The sequence below is a fragment of the Hylobates moloch genome, unplaced genomic scaffold (assembly GCF_009828535.3).
Source record: "Hylobates moloch isolate HMO894 unplaced genomic scaffold, HMol_V3 SCAFFOLD_11, whole genome shotgun sequence".
In the NCBI taxonomy this organism is placed as follows: domain Eukaryota; kingdom Metazoa; phylum Chordata; class Mammalia; order Primates; family Hylobatidae; genus Hylobates; species Hylobates moloch.
The window spans coordinates 62,383,751-62,403,397 of NW_026652286.1; the positions used below are offsets into that span (position 1 = coordinate 62,383,751).

At 43.1% G+C, this 19,647-nt stretch overlaps 1 protein-coding gene and 1 pseudogene across 1 annotated transcript; both read left to right on the forward strand.

The window, feature by feature from the left end:
• The first annotated feature begins 2,200 nt into the window (after nt 1-2,200).
• LOC116476801 (putative tripartite motif-containing protein 64B) lies at nt 2,201-10,266 on the forward strand. The gene is made up of 7 exons (XM_032167138.2): nt 2,201-2,316; nt 4,684-5,095; nt 5,632-5,727; nt 6,421-6,651; nt 7,418-7,440; nt 8,390-8,487; nt 9,590-10,266. The coding sequence occupies exons 2-7, from the start codon at nt 4,688-4,690 to the stop codon at nt 10,081-10,083; spliced, it is 1,350 nt and encodes a 449-aa protein (XP_032023029.1). The 5' UTR covers nt 2,201-2,316; nt 4,684-4,687; the 3' UTR covers nt 10,084-10,266.
• A 1,676-nt stretch (nt 10,267-11,942) lies between these two features.
• LOC116476176 (ankyrin repeat domain-containing protein 33B-like) lies at nt 11,943-15,433 on the forward strand (annotated as a pseudogene).
• The last annotated feature ends 4,214 nt before the right edge of the window (nt 15,434-19,647 follow it).

Genomic DNA, 19,647 nt, shown 5'->3' on the forward strand with positions numbered 1-19,647 from the left:
TTAAATGAGTATAAAATATTATTTATCTTATGGGGTTGCTGTAACAAGTAAGCTAGAACATGTGAAGCACTTAGAACAGTTTTTAGCATAAAATTGGTAATCAATAAATGTCTGATATTTTCACTTGAATGACAGACTATTTAGTTAGCTAAGGAAATACTGCTTTTTCTCTCTTACCTACCCTGCGTGATAACACACTGGTAGTAAAATAGATAACTTTTTTAGCTTCTAGCACTAAAATTTGAAACTCTCTTTATTCTTTTATATGCATCTCATAAGTTGCTTTTTGTTTATTTCTGTCTAATACAGGGCAGTCTACAAAATGTAGAATCGAATTTTTACTGAGAAGTGACAATACCAGAAAGTCTTTCTTCTCTGCACTTAGGTAGATAATATGCAACATTTTAAGAAGTGTTTGAGTTTGTTTTCAAAGAACAACATTTGTGGAAAAGTCTGCATATCTATATCTATGATTACATTTTCTTAACTTTATTGGATATATTTTTTGAAGCATAATGCTGATCAAATGACACTTCAGAAAACATAATAATTTGCAATGCCATGGACTGATTAAAAAGACAGCCACTTCATCTTTTTCTAGGAGATGCTGGCTTTTATGAATTTTATAATTTTTTAAATGTCTATTAATATGTAAATGGTGACTTTCATATAGATTTCTACTTTTTCAAATTCTAGCAAGGTTTGTTAATTTTAAGTTTATAGAAATGACCTAAATCCCCAAACATTACATAATTTATGAATACAACTCTGTATAAACGTTGGTGATTTATTAAATCATGGTAAAAGACAACAAAATATGTTGATATGGCAACTGTGTTACAAATAACTTTCATGCGCTATTAAAGATAATTATGGACATAATTATTGTGTAAATAACAGCCAGGTGCCATGGCTCATGCCTGTAATCCCAGCACTTTGGGAGGCCGAGATTGGGCGGATCACCTGAGGTCAGGAGTTCGAGACCAGCCTGGCCAACTTGGTGAAACCTTATCTCTACTAAAAATACTAAAATTAGCCGGTCACGGTGGCAGACACCTGTAATCCCAGCTACTCGGGAGGCTGAGGCAGGAGAATCACTTGAACCTGGGAGGCAGAGGTTGCAGTAAGCCGAGATCATGCCATTGCATCCAGCCTGGGTGACAGAGGGAGACTGCATGTCAAAAAAAGAAAAAGTAATAATAATTATTTTTATTGTGTAAATTAATTATTATATAATTTTAAAAATATGGATACATAACATTGTTATAGATAGTTTTGTACATATATATGTAAACTTTCAGTTTTAAAATTATTCAAAAAGGTGGATAAATAAAAAACAGATTTTATTTTCATATAAATCCATCATTAGGAAATAGTCATAAAATAGTAAAAATAAGAAAAACAGACCGATACAGCTAATTCTATCAACCATTATATATACAATTTTGTAAAACACAATTAAGTTCCTTGTTATACTTTTTTAAACAAGAGAGTTACACAGCACAGATGTGTTGGTAATCCCAGTTAATGTTTTATCTATGAACATATTCAGATAAATAACGGCTAGGCACTTAAGCAATTATAATTTTGAAACGGAGTGAGAAACAAAATTTTAAAGTTAGCATGTGGCCCGGTGCAGTGGCTCACGCTTGTAATCCCAGCACTTTGGGAGGCCAAGGTGGGCAGATTACCTGAGATCAGGAGTTTGAGACCAGCCTGAGCAACATGGTGAAACCTGGTCTCTACTAAAATTACAAAAATTAGTTGGGCCTAGTGGTGGGCGACGGTAATCCCAGCTACTTGGGAGGCTGAGGCAGGAGAATCACTTGAACTCAAGAGACAGAGGTTACAGTGAGCTGAGACCGAGCCATTGCACTCCAGCCTTGGCCACAGAGCGAGATACCGTCTCAAACAAACAAAAACAAAAACAAAACAAAACAAAAATTAGCATGTGATAATATTTAGTGAAATAATTGTTATACTTAAAATATTTCTTTGAATACCCTGTGTTAAGTCAACTTTCTTGCATCTCATTCCAAACTTGTCTGTTGAGCTTTGAGCCCCCAAGTGTGGTTTTCAATACTCTATAAACCTAATCAGCCTATTTACCGGTTTCTATGTAACCTAATCAACCTCAGGAAGTGGGTGTGGCCTTTCGTGGGCCCATACACTTTAAAAGGATGCTTGTCCAGAGATTTCTCTCTCCTTCAGTGAGGACCCACTGGATTTGTGGCTGCTGGGCTTTGGAGCACCAGGAGTTACTTCTAATCTGGATATCTACAGAACTTCTAGACTGAGACCATTCATAGTAGCCTTGTGAGTATAAAATGTGCAGCAAAACCATCGTGCTCACTTTTACCCTTAAAAATACTTTAAATTTACCTGGCAGCATGCTTGGGTCTTTTCTAAGCAAACAAATAACTGTCTTGGTGATTTTACAGAAAATCAGTATAAAGTATATTCAGTTTGTAAGATACGGTTTGTGTTCCCTTGCTATTTGATTCTTTTTATGTGACTGTTTTCTGTATTGTTAGATTTTTTCTAAAGTGTGAAAAGCTATATTTCCATACTTTCATGCAATGATAGAACCCATAAAATACCTAAAATGTTCACTGGAATGTGGGCATGTAGTAGTGGTTATAATGTATGCCAAAGTGAGTGTTAAAAATGTTGAATTACTTTGAAAATTCTTGTTGCAAAGGTCTTATTTGTTGTCTCTTCAAAATTTGCAGTTTGCAGACTAGATTTGATAGCTGTTGAAAACAGATTTAATCTGCCAGGCATGATGGCACATGTTTGCAGCCTAGCACTTTGAGAGGCCAAGGCAGGCAGATCGCTTGAGGTCTAGAGTTAGACACCAGCCTGGCCAACATGGTGAAACCCGGTCTCTACTAAAATTACAAAAAAATTATCCTGGCATGGTGGCGGGCGCCTGTAACACCAGCTACTCAGGAGGCTGCGGTAGGAGAATTGCTTGAACCTGGGAGGTGGAGGTTGCAGTAAGCTGAGATCACGCCACTGCACTCCAGCCTGGGTGACAGACTGAGACTGCATCTCAACAACAACAACAACAACAAAAAAAGAAAGAAAGAAAGAAAGAAAGAAAGAAAGAAAGAAAGAAAGAAAATAGATCAATAGATCTAATGAATTGGCAAGGGCTCCCAAGAAGCTGCAACTTCCAAGTCACTAAGGGGAAAGGTGAATTGGCGGCCATGCTTCCATTAACTGCATTTCTGGATTTTCTAGTGTAGAGTGGAAAACCTAATACATATATTCATTTTTTTGTTATTTTAGAAGATAATTAATTGTTGATTAATTCTTGTTAATTATTATAGTTCAAATATTGGCTCTTTGAGAATGTGATAGTGTTCTCTCTAATCATCTGAATTGACTATGAGAAAAAACTTTCCTAATCAAAAATAATAGATATTATTTACATTTAATGTATTGAAAGGAAGAGTTTTGATGTTAAAGTTAAAAGGACAAATTTAATGATTGATAATTTTAGGAGTTGACAGTCCACTCTGATTAATCAATCTTAGATAAAAGCTACTTTATTTATAATTGTCTGAGCAAACTTCATAGGTGAGTTTGGAGGCAGGGATTATGGAATAATACCATAGATACTAAGTGTTCATATATTATCATCATGGAATCATTGAAAGAGATAGAAAGACAGAGACAGGATGACATTCAGAATGTGCTTCTTCCTTAATTAGCTTATATAAGAGACTCAGAAATCATCCCAGCTTTTAACCTCCACCCAGGCTTTAAGCTTGTCTAAGTAACTGGGAATGATTGAGAGCACAGCCTGTTTAACAAAAATGCCATGAGGACATTCGTTTCATTTTCTCATTTGCATCACGGTTGTTCATATCCATAAGTTTCATACCCGTGAATTCAACTAATCTCAGATAAAAAATATTTACAGGGAGAAAAAAGCAGCTGTACTGAACATGTACTTTTGTTTTTTTTTTTTGAGACAGAGCCTCGCTCTATTACCCATGCTGGATGGAGTGCAGTGGTGAGATCTGGGCTCACTGCAACCTCCGCCTCCTGGGTTCAAGCTATTCTCCTGCCTCAGCCCCCCAAATAGCTGGGACTACAGGCAGGTGCCACCACGCCCTGTTAATTTTTTGTATTTTCAGTAGAAACGGGGTTTCACCATGTTAGCCAGGATGGTCTCGATCTCCTGACCTCGTGATCTGCCCTCCTCGGCATACCAAAGTCCTGTGATTACAGGCATGAGTGACCACGCCCTGCCAAACATGTACATAGTTTTAATCTTCTTGCTGTTCCTAAACAGTATGGCATTACAAGTATTTATACAGCATGTACATTGTATTAGGCATTCAAAGTAATCTAGACATAAAGTATTAAGGAGGATAGGTTTAGGTTACATACAAATCCCACACCATTTACTAATGAGAGACTTGAACATCTTAGGATCTTGGAATCTCAGGGAGTCCTGGACCGAATCTTCAATGGCTAATGAGGGAAAACTTTATAAATCCAGCATGTTTGCATTTACTATGTCTCAGTTTGTACTGGAGCTAACTTATTAGACATATTGGACAGAGCTCAAGTAGACAAGGAAAATGGTCCACCGGCCTTTTTTTCCTTTTCATCGGGGCAAATAAAAATAAGAGAGAAATTCTCACTTTTTTTGTTTTTTATTTTCAGAAACATGGATTCAGACGCCCTGCAAGTCTTCCAGAATGAGCTCATTTGCTGCATTTGCATGAGCTACTTCATAGACCCGGTCACCATTGACTGTGGGCACAGCTTTTGCAGGCCCTGCCTCTGCCTCTGCTCAGAAGAAGGCAGAGCACCAATTCACTGCCCTTTGTGCAGACAAATCTCAGAGAAGCCCAACTTCAACACCAATGTGGCACTCAAAAAGCTGGCTTCCCTAGCCAGACAGACCAGACCTCAGAACACCAACAGCTCAGACAATATCTGTGTGCTCCATGAGGAGACTAAGGAGCTCTTCTGTGAGGCTGACAAGAGATTGCTCTGTGGGCCCTGCTCTGAGTCACCAGAGCACATGGCTCACAGCCACAGCCCAATAGGATGGGCTGCTGAGGAATGCAGGGTACGTGATGCCTCTAAGGCAGTTTGAATTATACAGAATTCCAAATAAGAATGATGAGGGCCTATGATAATGATGGTGATGAGAATGCAGATGGTGGAGGTGGTGATTATTCCATGTCAATCATAACACATAAATGTGTCCTTTCAATGTTGCTGACTAATTTGGCACTCTAATCATAGCTGTGTTGAGACTTCAGTAAAGGAGGTTTCCTTAGAAACGGTGTTCAAACATGTAGAATGGAGCTGTGGAGCTGGTGGCCGGCACCAAGAACACTGTTCAAAGTCAGGTTATATAAAAGCCAGTTTCTCAGAAAATTGATGATATTTTCTGAAGGGTCCCTTAAAACTCTCTATTGTGGTTCTATCACTTTTCACATCCAAATTATTAGAACCAAATGTGTTGAACTTGGAAAAATCTGACCACTCCACTCTAACTTAATTTATGTTTCTTTCAATTACAGCCTTCTTTTTATTGATAAGGGGATGAAATCTACTATACTGCCTTCATTATTGCTAAGCTTCTTGCTTCTTTTGCAGGAGAAACTTATAAAGGAAATGGACTATTTATGGAAAATCAATCAAGAGACACGAAACAATCTAAATCAGGAAACTAGCAAATTTCATTCATTAGAGGTAAGAATGAAAATGTTTTCTTTGTTTTTACGCAAATAAACACAAAGTTAGCTTATAATTTTTAGCTAAATTCAAACTACCAGTTGAAAGATAGTGATTTCATCCCAAGAAAATGTAGTGATTTCAATTGATATAATAGGAGTTGCAAACAGAAAAGCTCACACAAGCTAGCCAAATTAATTCTGGTATATTGGATAAACGGCATGATGTGTATTCTAGTTCAAATTTGAAGGTTGGTATAAACCTTTTCAGACACTGCAGATGAGACATTTCACTAAGACAGGGTATGAGGAAGATGAAAGAAATAGAATAGTATATAGAATAAAAATATGGTAAAAGTAAAAAAAACTGCATAATATGCTGTATGGCTAAATGTTTTTTAACATGTAGGCGATCAGACACGGAAAAATCCTAAAAGAGAGATTAATAGAGGAAAAAATTGACACAGTAACAACTGTGAAGAAGCATCACAGTGACTGAAACCAGGAGTCTTTATATAGGTTTGATTTAAAAAGGGAGAGAGAATAGGAACATTGAAAAAGATGGACAGAAGAAGATAGCAAATATTCAAGACTCCTTGCAAGAGTGAGGCAGAAAGTTTATAAGTTGCTTGATTAAACTCAGCATATAATTATTTGAAGTTTTCTATTGAGAGTGAGAACATGTAATCCTTTTAACCAAACATCTCTGCAGAACTATGTGTCATTAAGGAAGATGATAATCCGTATTCAATATCAAAAGATGCATATATTTCTCGAAGAGGAGGAGCAACTGCATCTGCAGGCACTGGAAAGAGAAGCAAAAGAGCTTTTCCAACAACTACAAGACAGTCAAGTGAGAATGACCCAACATTTGGAAGGGATGAAAGACATGTACGGAGAGCTGTGGGAGACATGCCGCATGCCTGATGTGGAGCTGCTCCAGGTGAGGAGGGAGGGTCCATCCTCAGAGACAGGAAGCCTTTGCTGGACAATGCTGCCAGGACATGCAAATATCACCTGCATATGTCACTGCTCTAAACTAAGTGACACATGCTCTCTGACTTCCACCATTACATTTTTCCAGTCATTTATGACTGCATACTTTGGTAATCTTTGGGAAATTTTTGCCATTTTAGCTGATAACATATAACGAAGTTCTCTTCAATATAATTTGGAGTACTATCCACACAGAGAGATCATCCAAAATCATTAGAACTCTAGGCCAGGGGAAGGTTAGTAATACTCCATTTACATGCCCTAGTTCCTCCTCACTCTGATGTCCCAGACAGCCGTGATTTGCTGAAGACATTGAGGGGTTTCCCCTTGCCTGGGCAAGATTTGTCAAAGCTGCTCATCAATGTCCATGCACTCTGTTTCTTATATGGTTCTCTGTTTTGTTTCAATAGTTGTCATGTGTGGTCAGAGCTTTCCTTGGAAATAAGATTAGGAAATTAATGACACTGGAAACCTAGATATCTTTGCTTTACTCCACCATCTCTTGCTGAGCTCCTTTCTTCTTAATGCACACTAGTGAAGCTTTTTCTTGTTTAGTTGAGGTTCTGTTATTCACGTAGCCTTGAATGATTCCTTAGCAGGAAATAAAAAGATATACATTATTAAAACACTAAAACAGAAAGAAACAAGTGTATGAGAAAAGATGCAGAAGGAAAAATCTCTCATAATTACCATTATCTTTTACTTTTTTGCAGGATGTGGGAAATGCATCAGCAAGGTGAGTTTACACTAAAAAAAAATGCTATTTCTGAAAAGTTTGTTCTCTTATGAATTAAGGGGATGTATACATTTTGAGTACTAACATCGTTGTCAGTGGCTATTTCCAATTTTGTTTCAAAAGAGGGCCTGAGGTCTTCTCTTTGGTCTGGAAAGTTTTCATCTTAAAGTTTGTATGAATTAAAATTTGCATAGAAACAATTTGCCATTCGGAATTTTGTTCTCCCAATCCATCCATCCTGACCAGCCATACCCCACAGATCTTAATACAAAATTACTCGGAGGAATCATAGCGGCATCTTCTACTCTGGAGGGGTGGGAGGTAAAAAAAAAAAAAAAAGACAGAGGGAAGAGAGAGATTCCCTAAGGATGGGCTGAGGAGGGATGTTTTGTTCCTAAAAGCATCAATGACCTGGGCCTGCTCCATCACCGTACACCCAGTTCTAGGAAAGACCTCAGGAAAATGGTTGCCTCGGGACCCTCAGCAGCAGGGTTCTCAGGCTGGAATTAGACTCCTTTGATTTGCCCAAAAGATTAAAGCCTTTTGTCTCAGTGAACATTCTCTGTTAGACACTGACTAGCATTAGTGACAACTGCAGCCTGAGGTCCCAAAGGTTTTTGTCTGAGTTTTCTGCTCTCTGAAATATTTCCAAGATTTCTGCCTACCCTCAGGGGGTGTGATGGGCAGAGGGAGGCAATGACTTTTAATGGCTTAAGAAGTTGCATAATGTCTGAGAATAACATATCTGGGGAAATTGGGTTTTTATGGAAGTAAAATTTAGAAAAAGTAACATCCTTGTAGCCCCTAGAGTGTGGAATAAAATGTACAACCAGTTAACCAGAACTGGCAGAATTCTGAGGAAACATCTTATATGAAAATGTGATATCTTTGTATGACTGTGTGATTAACTCTGGGCCTGGAAATACAACTGAGGCCATTTTTTTTGCAGGACTGATTTGGCACAGATGGAAAAGCCCCAGCCAGTGAACCCAGAGCTCACTTCATGGCGCATAACTGGAGTCCTAGACATGCTCAACAACTTCAGAGGTAAGAGCCAGCTGCTTGGCAGTCCAGCCTCAAATTATTTCTTTATTGGGTCCCTTGGTTGAGGCTTTTCCCACTTAAGTTTTATTAGTTTTGACATGTAGGTAATACATACTTTTCCAAAACATGTGCGTCTTCTCTACCTGCATAGTAATATTACAATGATCAAAACTCAATTTCCTGACTTACAGTTTGATGAAAATGTAAAGAAAGATACATACTTTATCTGCAGAATAAGAGGACAAAGAATATTCAGATCATATAGTTACGAAGACACTGGTTCTCATGGTGGCATCAGTATTTCATGTTTATTCAATTTAATTCAATTTTGAAGGCTTAGATTTGGCATACTGGTTTTTAATTCTTTCTATTCTATGTGCATTTGCATGCATTCTACAAGTAACCTTTATTATTTACAAAATCAGAACATTTTGATCAACAAAGAAAATGACTGAAATATCCATAATCAGGACAATTCTAATGCCATCAGATACATCTCGTAACAAGTGAAAGGTGAGGGATCTGTGAACATGGCTGAACCATGTTAGACCCATTCTAGAGAACAGGTCTAAGTAGCAGAGGGCAGGAACCCAGAGTAGATTGAGTCAGGAGCTAAACAGATAATGTAAAGCCAGAGTATTCTTTTCAGAAACTTATAAATTTTACATGTGTTAATTTCTACCAAATTTTTTATGTTTGAGACTATAACAGGCATTACTTACATTCCAATAAATTCTCACATCACAGCAAATTGATGTCTACCTGTTGATGATCTTAAAGACAAATAATACAAGAAGATTTTTCTATTGAAGAAAAAAAAACATTTTAGATATGTCCTGAAACAAACTATGCAGAGATAGACATTAAATCATTACTTGGCCCAGTGATATGGTCACATTTTTTCTCTGTTATTTAAGAATAATACATAATTGTATATGCTGTAGAGGTGTAATAACATTTCATCTTCATGTATGCGTGGGGCTGAACTCTCTTGGCTTCCTTTTTTCTGTATTTTCTTGGAAGAAGAGCAAATGAAGTTAATAATTGGGCTACAGAGCCTCTGTCCCTCATAGCACTCACTAATACAATATTTTTTCCTTGACAGTGGATAATGCTCTGAGTACGGAAATGATTCCTTGCTATATAAGCCTTGCTGAGGATGTGAGATATGTGATATTTGGAGATGACCATCTCAGTGCTCCCGTGGATCCCCAGGGATTGGAGAGCTTTGCTGTGTGGGGAGTGCAAGCATTCACCTCCGGCAGGCATTACTGGGAGGTGGATGTGACCCTCTCCTCCAACTGGATTCTGGGAGTCTGTAGAGATTTCAGGACTGCAGATGCCAATATTGTTATTGATTCTGATGAAACCTTTTTTTTAATTTCCTCAAAAAGGAGGAATCACTGTAGTCTCTCCACCAACTCTCCACCTTTAATTCAGTATGTGCAAAGGCCTCTGGGTCGGGTTGGGGTGTTTCTGGATTATGATAACGGATCTATGAGTTTTTTTGATGTTTCTAAAGGTTCTCTTATCTATGGTTTTCCTCCTTCCTCCTTCTCTTCCCCTCTGAGGCCTTTCTTTTGCTTTGGTTGTACATGAAAAGTTGGTTTCATGATGATTTATTGTGACCTCCCATATATGAGGCAAATAGTGTCCTAAGACCCTACGTGTGAGAGCCTGTGAGCTCATTGTAACTTCATGGAATGTAATTGCTTTATGGTTATAAATGGGATAACCACCTTGAATGTGTACATTTGTTAATTAAGTTATTTTATTTAATAAATTATTGTGGAATCTTTACTAGAACACCAATAATTTTTTTTGTCCTAGTTTTGTTGAGGTTCATTCACTTACCGTGAAAGTCATGTTCTAATGTATTTAATTCAGAGATTGTTAGTATATCACACTTGTGCAGGCATCAGAGCTCTCTACTGCCTGTGCACTTTTATCACTTCGGGAAGAATCCCAATACACATTAACATTTATTCTCCATTCACCCTCCCCCACTCCTTGACACCACTTAATCTACTTTTTATGTTTTTGCATTCAGGTAAATAAAATCATACAATGTAAGTTCTTTTTTTAATCTGATTTCTTTTTCAGAAATTAGTCTAACAAAACTGAGACACATTCTTGACTAGCATTTTATTTCTGTACTAAATTTAGGAGACATGTAAATGGCAGGTTTCCTAAGTGAAATAAGACAGACACACAGACAAAAATACTTCATGGTCCCACTCATATTTGAAATCAATTTTTAAAAGTTCAAAACATTAAAAAAGTTGGTTACATTGGTGGGAAGAAAATAGGTAAATGAAGGGTAAAAGTTGTAAAGGTGCATTAACGTAGAATAAATGAATCTGATGTACAAACTGTAGGTATATTAGATAATCTTGTATTGTTTTGGGGAAATATTCTGAGAGACTAGATTTTTGGTGTTCTTATCATAAAAAAGAAGCACAGCTAAGTGATATGATCAATTTGTTAATTTTCTCCATTATCGTAATCATTTCCTTATGCACATGTATCTCAAAACGACATATTGTTCACCTTGAAAATATAAAATAAAACAAATTAAAACATAAAGGTAATTTTGTTCTTGCATGTAAGATGAAAATAAGTGAAGACTAGGTCAGTAATAAAAATGCTTTGCTGAATTAAGAGAATTCTAATAAAATATGCTTAGTTGGGAAGCTATCTGTATTAAATAAAATTGATCTAAAGCTGGTTACAGTGGCATTACTTGTAATCCCAGTGCTTTGGGAGGCCAAGGCAGAAAAATCACTGGAGGCCAAGAGTTTGAGATCAGCCTGGGTGACATAGTAAGACCTTATCTCTACCAAAAAATAAACAGAAAATTAGCCTTGAGTGGTGGTGTGCACCTGTTGTCCCAGCTTCTCAGGAGGCTGAGTTGGGAGGATTGCTTGTGTCCAGGATTATAAAACTGCTGTGAGTTCTGGTTGTGCCATTGCACCCCAGCCTGGGAGACAGAGTGAGAACTTGTCTCAAAAACAGCAGCTAATTATTATTTGTGGCCATTTTACCTGAAAGGTATAATTCTTTCTTCTACAATTAAATCCACATATGTCTAGGCCAGCTATATCAGGTAGAGCTTGTCCTCTACTGCTTATATCTATAAAACAAGTAAGACAATTATAAGGAGGCTCTAAGCAAAACAATTTTTTCTCATTCTGGACTTTGAGGTCTTAATTCTTTAGACTAATTTTCTGTCTCAATAGTGGATATCACCCTGAAACTTAATTTGTCCAAACACCTCACATAACCTGAGATTTTACAAAACATATAGTTCATAAGGTCAATACGTTCTTATGCCTTAAAAGTCTCCAGGCATTGAAGGATACTTCTATGTGGAAACTCAGGCCTTCTACTCCATTGTTGAAGGAGCACATTTGAGACTCACAGCATTGGTTGCAGGAGTCTGTTAACAGGTCTGGACAATGAGTAATGTCAGTCCAGATAATTCTGAGGAAGGCTTTCTGCCTTGTTGTAAGGAGGATAATCACTGGAGACTCTAGACAAGTTCCCAATCATCATTCGACCATTTAGTTGCTGTTTCTGTAATCCCAGCATTTTGGGAGGCCTAGGCAGGTGGATCACTTGAGGTCAAGAGTTCAAGACTGGCCTGTTCAACATGGTAAAACTTTGTCTTTACATAAAATACAAAATTAGCAGGGGTCGGGGGCGGGGAATATGCATTAGAAGGGAAGGAGAACACACTTAAGATGCCATTGGAAGGTGAAATTCCTAATATCTGAGAATATTGTTGAGAACCATGTTTAATTCTCAGTATAGAAAGATGTACCCTTTGAATGACATTAAAAATTCACTAGAAGAGTGAAGAATAATAGTTAAAATGTCACATAAGTAACAAGAGTCTCAAAACAAAGTGTTGTAAAAGGTTAAAGTACGTATTTGAGATTGAGGAGAGAATAAATAATAGTTAATTAATTAGACTTTATTATAGGAAAAGACTTTTCTAAAATTCTTCCATAATAATTGAAGATAAAAATTACAATAATTAAAATATACAAAAAATAAAAGCATTAAAATAGTGAAACATTTAATAAAGGGTAAAGTTGAAAATTATTTAATTTTTAATCTCAAAAATCAGAAAGTGATTTTACCAATGTCCTAAAAATTTAAAATAAAAACAAACAATAATGTAAAAGAAGCGAGGTTTCCACCGGGCTGGGGGCGGGAGCTAGGGCTTCCCTGGGGACACAGAAGCAAGAAGCAGGGACCTTGGCGCGCAGCAGGCTTTCCCGGACAGAGCCTCCGCCCCCCGCCCACGCCTCCGCCCCCCGCCCACGCCTCCAGCCGCCAGCATAGTGCTGCTGGCTGGGACCCAGCCGCAGGGTGGCGGGGCGCGCTGCATGACCCCGCCACCGCTGTCCCCACTCCTAGGCACACAGGTCGAGGAGGACCGCGCTGACTACAAAGAGTTCCAGGACTTCTCCAGTCTGCCCGACACCCACAGCATCGCCTGGGATGACTCTTTCTACCCTTTCCAGGACGAGGAGGAGCAGGGCGTCGAGGGCGTGGAGAGAGTCCTGGAGGAGGGCGTCCTGGAGGAGGGCGGCCAGGAGGCCTGGGGCTGCTGCAGACTCTGGTGCGGCGGGGGGGTGAGCGTTGAGAAGGCGCGGGAGACCGAGCACAATGGCTAGACTGGCTTTAATGTCGCCTGCTACCATGGCTTTGTGGATATACCGTGGTGGCCTTAGCTGAGTGCCCCCACATTCACGTCAACTGACAGGACACGGAGGGGAACGCAGCCCTAATCATAGCTGCACAGGCAGGAGCTGCCCCTGGCCCCATGGGCACAGTTGCCTTAGACACTGGCTCTCAGCCTTGCGCTTCCTGCGTCAGCATCACCTGGGCTGGTTGATAGGAGCTTTAACACAGATCTGGTGGAAACACAGGCTGCCAGGCCCTGCCCCTGGATTCTCTCTTTGAATAGGTCTGGGGTGGGGCCCAAGAATGAGCAGAGGAACAGGTTTCCTGGTGAGGCTGATGCCGCTGGCACAGGGATCCCACGTTGAGGACGGAGGGCTTTGAGGTCTTCATGCCTGATGATGGCCAGGAACCCTTCTGAGTAGGCATTGAAGACCAGCAGAGTCCCAGACCCCAGGAGAGATGTTGTCAGACGGACAGAGAGGCATCACGGAATTAAAGTGAAAATGAAGAAAGGCGCTGAGCATCTGTTTCATGACTTTCCTGCGCTGTTTTACTAAAGAGCCTGTTCTGGCCCAGTCAGGGCACGCTGTCATCACCAACTGCTTGTTGAACTATGTCCCGTGTCTTGACCTTGAAGGACGGACGCGTTCGGGTTGAAAGCCGCCATGCAGGGTCCAACCGATCGCATCTGAGCCCTGAGCTAACAGGGGCGGGTGTCCACGCGATGGCCCCCGCCGTGGGATGTCGCCAGAGGACTGGCCACTTACACGTCCGCCTCATGCTGAGGCTCCTGGAGCGCCCCTGCCAGGAGCGGTTGGGGGAAAAGTACCAGCTTGAGCTGCCTCCGCTCCACCAGAGGGCGCGGAAGCCCGAGGGCTGGAAGAACTGCCTGCAGAGGCTCAGGGACTGCGAGCTGTCCGCGCTGACGCCGCGCTCCGTGCGTGGTCCCCAGGACCTGAGCGCCCCGGACCACATGGTCAGGATGACCACGAGCCTCTAACAGCCCCGCCGTGGCCCTCGTGTGCCTCGAGTGCTCCCTGTGCGTGGGGAAGAGGCGGCTGGCGGTGCAGGAAATCCTGGCGGCTCAGGAAATTCAGGCGGCGCGGCGGGGGGTGGGGAGGCAGGCGCAGGAGGCGGGCGAAGCGCAGGGCGCAGAGCAGCACAAGCGGCACTGCCTAGCGGCGCGGGCTCCCGGGAGGGCTCCCCAAGAGCCGGCCTCCCACCTGCCCCGCTGCCGGTGTCCTGGGGCTCCGCCTACCCCGCCCGGCGGAAGGCCAGCCTCCTGCTCCTGCAGCGCCTGCGGCGGAGCAGCTTGTGGCCGGGCGTGGTGGTGCCGCGGCTCCGCCTCAGCAAGGCGCGGGCGCCCACATTCCAGGCCGCGAGGCCAGCGCGGAAAGGCAGCACCAAGGACAGTGGCCACCTGCGGATAACCAAGTGGCCTTACAAGGTGGCCAAGGAGGAGAAACCGGAGGCTGAGGAGGCCGAGAAGAAGCGCCAGGCCAAGGTGCAGGAGAAGCGCCCGCCGCCCTGGAAGAAGAGGACGTGAGAGTCCGCGGGTGCTTGACACGGGGCTGGAGGGCAGGGTGAGGCCGCAGGGCTGGGCACCATGGCCGCTCCCGGGACCACCAGGCCGCGCGCGTTTCCACGCTGTCTTTCTAGGATGCTCCCAAGAAGGGGCTGGGGGAGCCACATGGATTCGCCTGACACCAGCCACCCTAGCGATCAGTACACCTAGCAGGCATGTTGCCTAAAAGGCTCCCTTTAGAGAACCTCAAGATTTGTTTAAAGATCAATTTATTAGGCCAGGCGCGGTTCTTCGCGCCTGTAATCCCAGCACTTTGGGAGGCCGAGGCGGGCGGATCACCTGAGGTTGGGAGTCTGAGAGTAGCCGGACCAACATGGAGAAACCCCGTCTCTACTAAAAATACAAAATTAGCCGAGCATGGTGGCACATGCCTGTAATCCCAGCTACTCGGGAGGCTGAGACAGGAGAATCGCTTGAACCCGGAAGCAGAGGTGGCAGGGAGCCAAGATCATGCCATTGCACTCCGGCCTGGGCAACAAGAGCCAAACTCTGTCTCAATTTAAAAAAACTCAATTTATTAAAGGGTATTTTCTGTGTAATTTTGTATTTTTAATTATTATCCAATTTGCCAAGTTTTACAAGTGATAGGTCCCCTTGTATCCAAGGAAGTTTTAATACACTTGCCTGAAGACCTTTTATTTAAAATACTGTTTCTAGCAATAAATATTTATGATATCCATAGGAGTTTACACAGAAATCATGGGATTCTCTCCTTTTTGGCTGTTTGCTTTGGTCTTTTCTTCTCATTGTGGGTGCACGTGCACACTGGATGTTTTTATTGGTTAGATTAACGGATGGGTTAGATTGAGGGATTGACTCATTCAGCCACATGATCAAGTGAGAAAGAGATATCATATTTTATTGTATCTTTTCAAAAAGTATTATCCATGCAGTCATATATTGGGGAAAAACATTTATCATCAAATTATAAAACAATGCGGAGATGAGCATGTATGTATTGCTAGAATTAAACACATTTTAATCAAGGAGTTTTAGATAAACTGGATAGAAAATATTTAACACATTAAAAATAGATATGAGGAAAACGTGTCATTTGATAAAATGGGGGAAAGGTAATAGATGATTACCGGAAACACAAAATTAAGCCATATATGCTCTTCAGTAAATCAAATCCAGACATCCTTAAAATGTAAAAAAAGGATGCAACAAGAGTAAGGAGCCCAGAATGATGCAAATTACAGGAATGGGGGGAGTGATGTTTAGAACAAGCAAAGACGATGCAATGGGAAGCAAACTTATTTTAGGCAAATTGTCCTGGAGTGGACGAGGCAGCCCTCTCTTCCAGACTCAGTTCCAAAGAGTCCCTTATGTGGCTATTTCTTTTATTTTTCCTTTGAGGACTGCACTTGGTGTTTAGTTCAACCTCATGCGGACCTCATGGAATTTCCAAGACTTGGGGCCTTGGCATTGTAGCACCTTCCTGCCACACGTACATAATTCACAGCATTTCCAAGTCACCAGGAGCTCCACGCTCACCTCTGTCAGCCCAGGACCCAGCCAGGCAGTGTCACATGGTCTCCCAGGCATGCCTTTCCAAGCCAGCTGTCCCTGCTGCGAAAGTTCTGAAGTCAGTGGTCCGGGGAGCTGAGCCCTGGGCCTGTCCTAAAGCTCCACAGGTGACAGCACTGCAGCCCACATGGACAGCTGCAGCTCTAACACAGGGATTTTGAGAGGCCTCAGTCGCCTTTAAGTGGCACTTCCAGGACACCCATCCTGAGCTCTCACAAATGGCTCCACCTTCCCAAGAATGTCTAATTGTCATTGGAACAGCCAGTGTCAGGCAGATTCTGCTTGGGCTGATGTGGCATCTGACCCTTGGTGGGTTGCCAGACATTCCTTCCGGTTTCCGCCATGGGAAGTTGGCACTGGGAATGGTATGGAGCCCCCACGTCTACCCTAAGCCTTGGGTGTCTGCTGCTTCCAGGTCAAAAATGGACATTTCTGGTCCTGACCAGCCGCCACCACACTGTAACCCATGCTCATAGTCTCCAGGTATGTGTAGAACAGCAATGGCAGGACAGCAAACAGCTGGCAATTTCCCCAGGTCCCACGCTGTTCTGGAGTGGGCATGTTGGGTCCCTGTTCCCAATGTGTTCCAGCTTTACCCAGGTGCACCGGGTACCCTGGGGCCAGCACAGGGCTTGTCAAGTAATGCTCCTGGTGTCCACAAAACAGCTCCAGAGATACCTGCATTTTGAAAAGCCTGCCAAGCCAGCAAGTATGGGGCAGGACCTAGATTTCTTTGGCAAATCTGAATGTGAGCTGGCCACTTGCCTGGTGAGTAGAAGCTGCCTTTACCTGGCCAGTGTACGCAACTTGAGAGAAAATGACGGCTTCACGGGCAGCTCTGGTGGGACTGGGAAGCCTGACCTCCCGGGGAGCTTTGGTATGGTCCCAGTGGAAAGACTGATTTTGAAAACCCACCAGACCCAACTGAAAGAAGGGTCATTCCTGATTGGATCCCAGACTCTCCCTGGTCTCTCTGGACTCAGTCTACAGGTGGCTTGCCTGTGGACAGCCCTTCCCTTTGGCCCATGAGGCAGATCCAGGTAGCTTCTGCAGCTGTGTGCCTGGCTACTGGCCCAGCACTTCTCATTTTTGCCATGTGGAAGCAGATTTGCCAGTAGAGGAATTTTCCAAGTCAAAGGAAGTGTCACCAAGCCTCTTTCCTCGACCTATGGCGAGCCCATGCTCTTGGTCTCTTATTGTCTTTGGAGTGAGCAGCAGAGGGGACAAGCAGGCCTCCAGCCAGGCTCGGGGAGTGTGGGAGGGCAGGGAGAAAAGTCTAGATGATGAGGAACTGGAGCCACCTTGAGGGGGGTGTCCTGGGGTCAGTGTCGGGGTGATCAGATGAGCCAGTTTATATTTAAGCAACATTATTATGTTCAATTATTTTGGGTAAGGGATTCCTCAGGGGAGGTGTGGTCATCTGGTCCCAGAGGGGGAGTGAAATGCCCACTCATCTTCCTCTGTGAGGCAATGTGGTGTTATCATGGTGGGACCTCCAGGCCCCCAGAGTGAGTGAACAGCAGGCCTGCCAGCATCTGTGCTGATGGCTAAGAATTCCTACACCGTCGTGCTCCTCCCACCCCCTCCTCTTTGCTCAGAAGGGAGACCAGGTTTGCTCCCCTGCAATGACAGCCCAGCCCCTGCTGTGCACAGGGATGGGGCTCAGGGTCCCTCCCTGCACCCTGATGTTAATTAACTGTAGATAGTGAATTTCAAGTTGACAGCTACCTTCTCAGGGATTTCTATATAAATATACTTAGAGGAAAAGCTAAAGTCTATTTTACTACTTTTTAGTGTTTGTGAAAATTAAGCTTCAACTGGACGGAATAAATATTTTTCAGACAGTGTCGATGCTACTGCTTACAAGTGAGATGGCTGGAGCTCGCCCCTTGGTGGATAATTTTTTGGTGATTGTAGATGGGGCCTCTGGCAGCAGAAATGGCTTTGTGGTGAGAGTAAAGTCAATTCTGTCCCCTCGGAGAGCCTCTTGTGGATGTGAAAGCATGTATCGACACCAGTGAAATCCACCTCCATGTGCAGGGAGGTGGCTGATGAGAACACAAATGAGCCAGTCCTGGCACTTCCCTCCAGAACCGGTCACTGTCTGTCTGACGTTGGAGCATGTGAATTAAGAGTGACAATTTTTTCTACTTGCTTATGTGAATAAAGTGTTCTATAGTCAGCTAGCACTAAACTCCCTAGAAAGGAGGAGGGAAGAGCATGGAGCCAATCATCTAGAATTACCTCAGTGTGCAGAGGCTGTCCCTTGGCTGCACTTGGGAAAAGCAGTGTGAAACATCGTGTGCCTCTTTCTTCTCAAGCTCCTTCTGACAGTCTCCTGGCAACACTAGAGACCTCAATACTGTGGAGATCAGAATTTCAATAGCATTGTCATCTCAGCATTGACCACTCCTGAGACCCGAGGCTCCTCCTGGGAGCAGGAGACAGAGTTCGTGATGTTCGTTGGAAAATACGATTTATGAATGCAGGAGGGCCGTGCTGGACCCCTCTGCCTGCTTCTCTCACTGTTGTCAGCAGCGACCAGGTCTCTGGTGTGGAGGCGAGTCTGTTGTGGGTGAAACAGAAGCCCCTGGGGTAAGGCCAGACCCCAGGCCTGAAAAGGATGCAAAGCCTGCTGTTTCAGGCTGTCAGGAAGAATCGTGGGCACAAAGTGAATATGATGAAATGCATCCCAGAGAGGAAATGAATGTGCCCTCACTAAGAAGTGGGTCTGGCTGCCAGGTCTCTGGCAGCCCACCGGCAAGAGGACTACATCCCCTGCGGCCCTACACATCCCCACCACACTACATGATATGGGAAGGCTGTCTCTTCACCCTTACCCTGGGGACCCAAGCCTGATTTGAGGAGTGAGTCACATCCCTGAGGTGTGCCTTGCATTACTCTTTCCCCAGGTGTGCCCAGAGACTCAAGTTTGCTCATTTCTGTCCTGACACATCTCGCTGGTCCTGTGGTGGTCAGAGTCCTCCTGTTCTGTGTCAGCTGCTAGACATCATTAGTCTTTCATGTGATAAAGTATCAGCACTTTTCTCTTTTATAGTATTTGGGGAAATTCTAACACACTCCCCAGGATTTGCACAGGTCCCTCTGGCTCCCATGGTGGGTAATTCTGTGGATTCTGCACCTGGCAGTCAGCACTCCCTCTTGGAAGCCCCTGGGGTCCCTGTTTCTGTGGGCCTGCTCCTTGGTTTCTACCCCAGTACCTTTTGGCTGGGACCTGCCTAGAACTGCCTCGAGGGCCATGTTCTAGGGAAGGACAGGTGGAACCCTGACCACAACAGATCCCTCTAAACCAACAAAGTCACATTGATGACGACGACTGCAGTGGGGTGAAT

Bases quoted from the DNA above. Each gene is read 5' to 3' on its own strand.
- LOC116476801 (XM_032167138.2), top strand. From the start codon at position 4,688: ATGGATTCAGACGCCCTGCAAGTCTTCCAGAATGAGCTCATTTGCTGC. The intron at 5,096-5,631 runs GTACGTGATGCC...CTTCTTTTGCAG, and splicing joins GGGCTGCTGAGGAATGCAGG to GAGAAACTTATAAAGGAAAT. The intron at 5,728-6,420 runs GTAAGAATGAAA...ACATCTCTGCAG, and splicing joins GCAAATTTCATTCATTAGAG to AACTATGTGTCATTAAGGAA.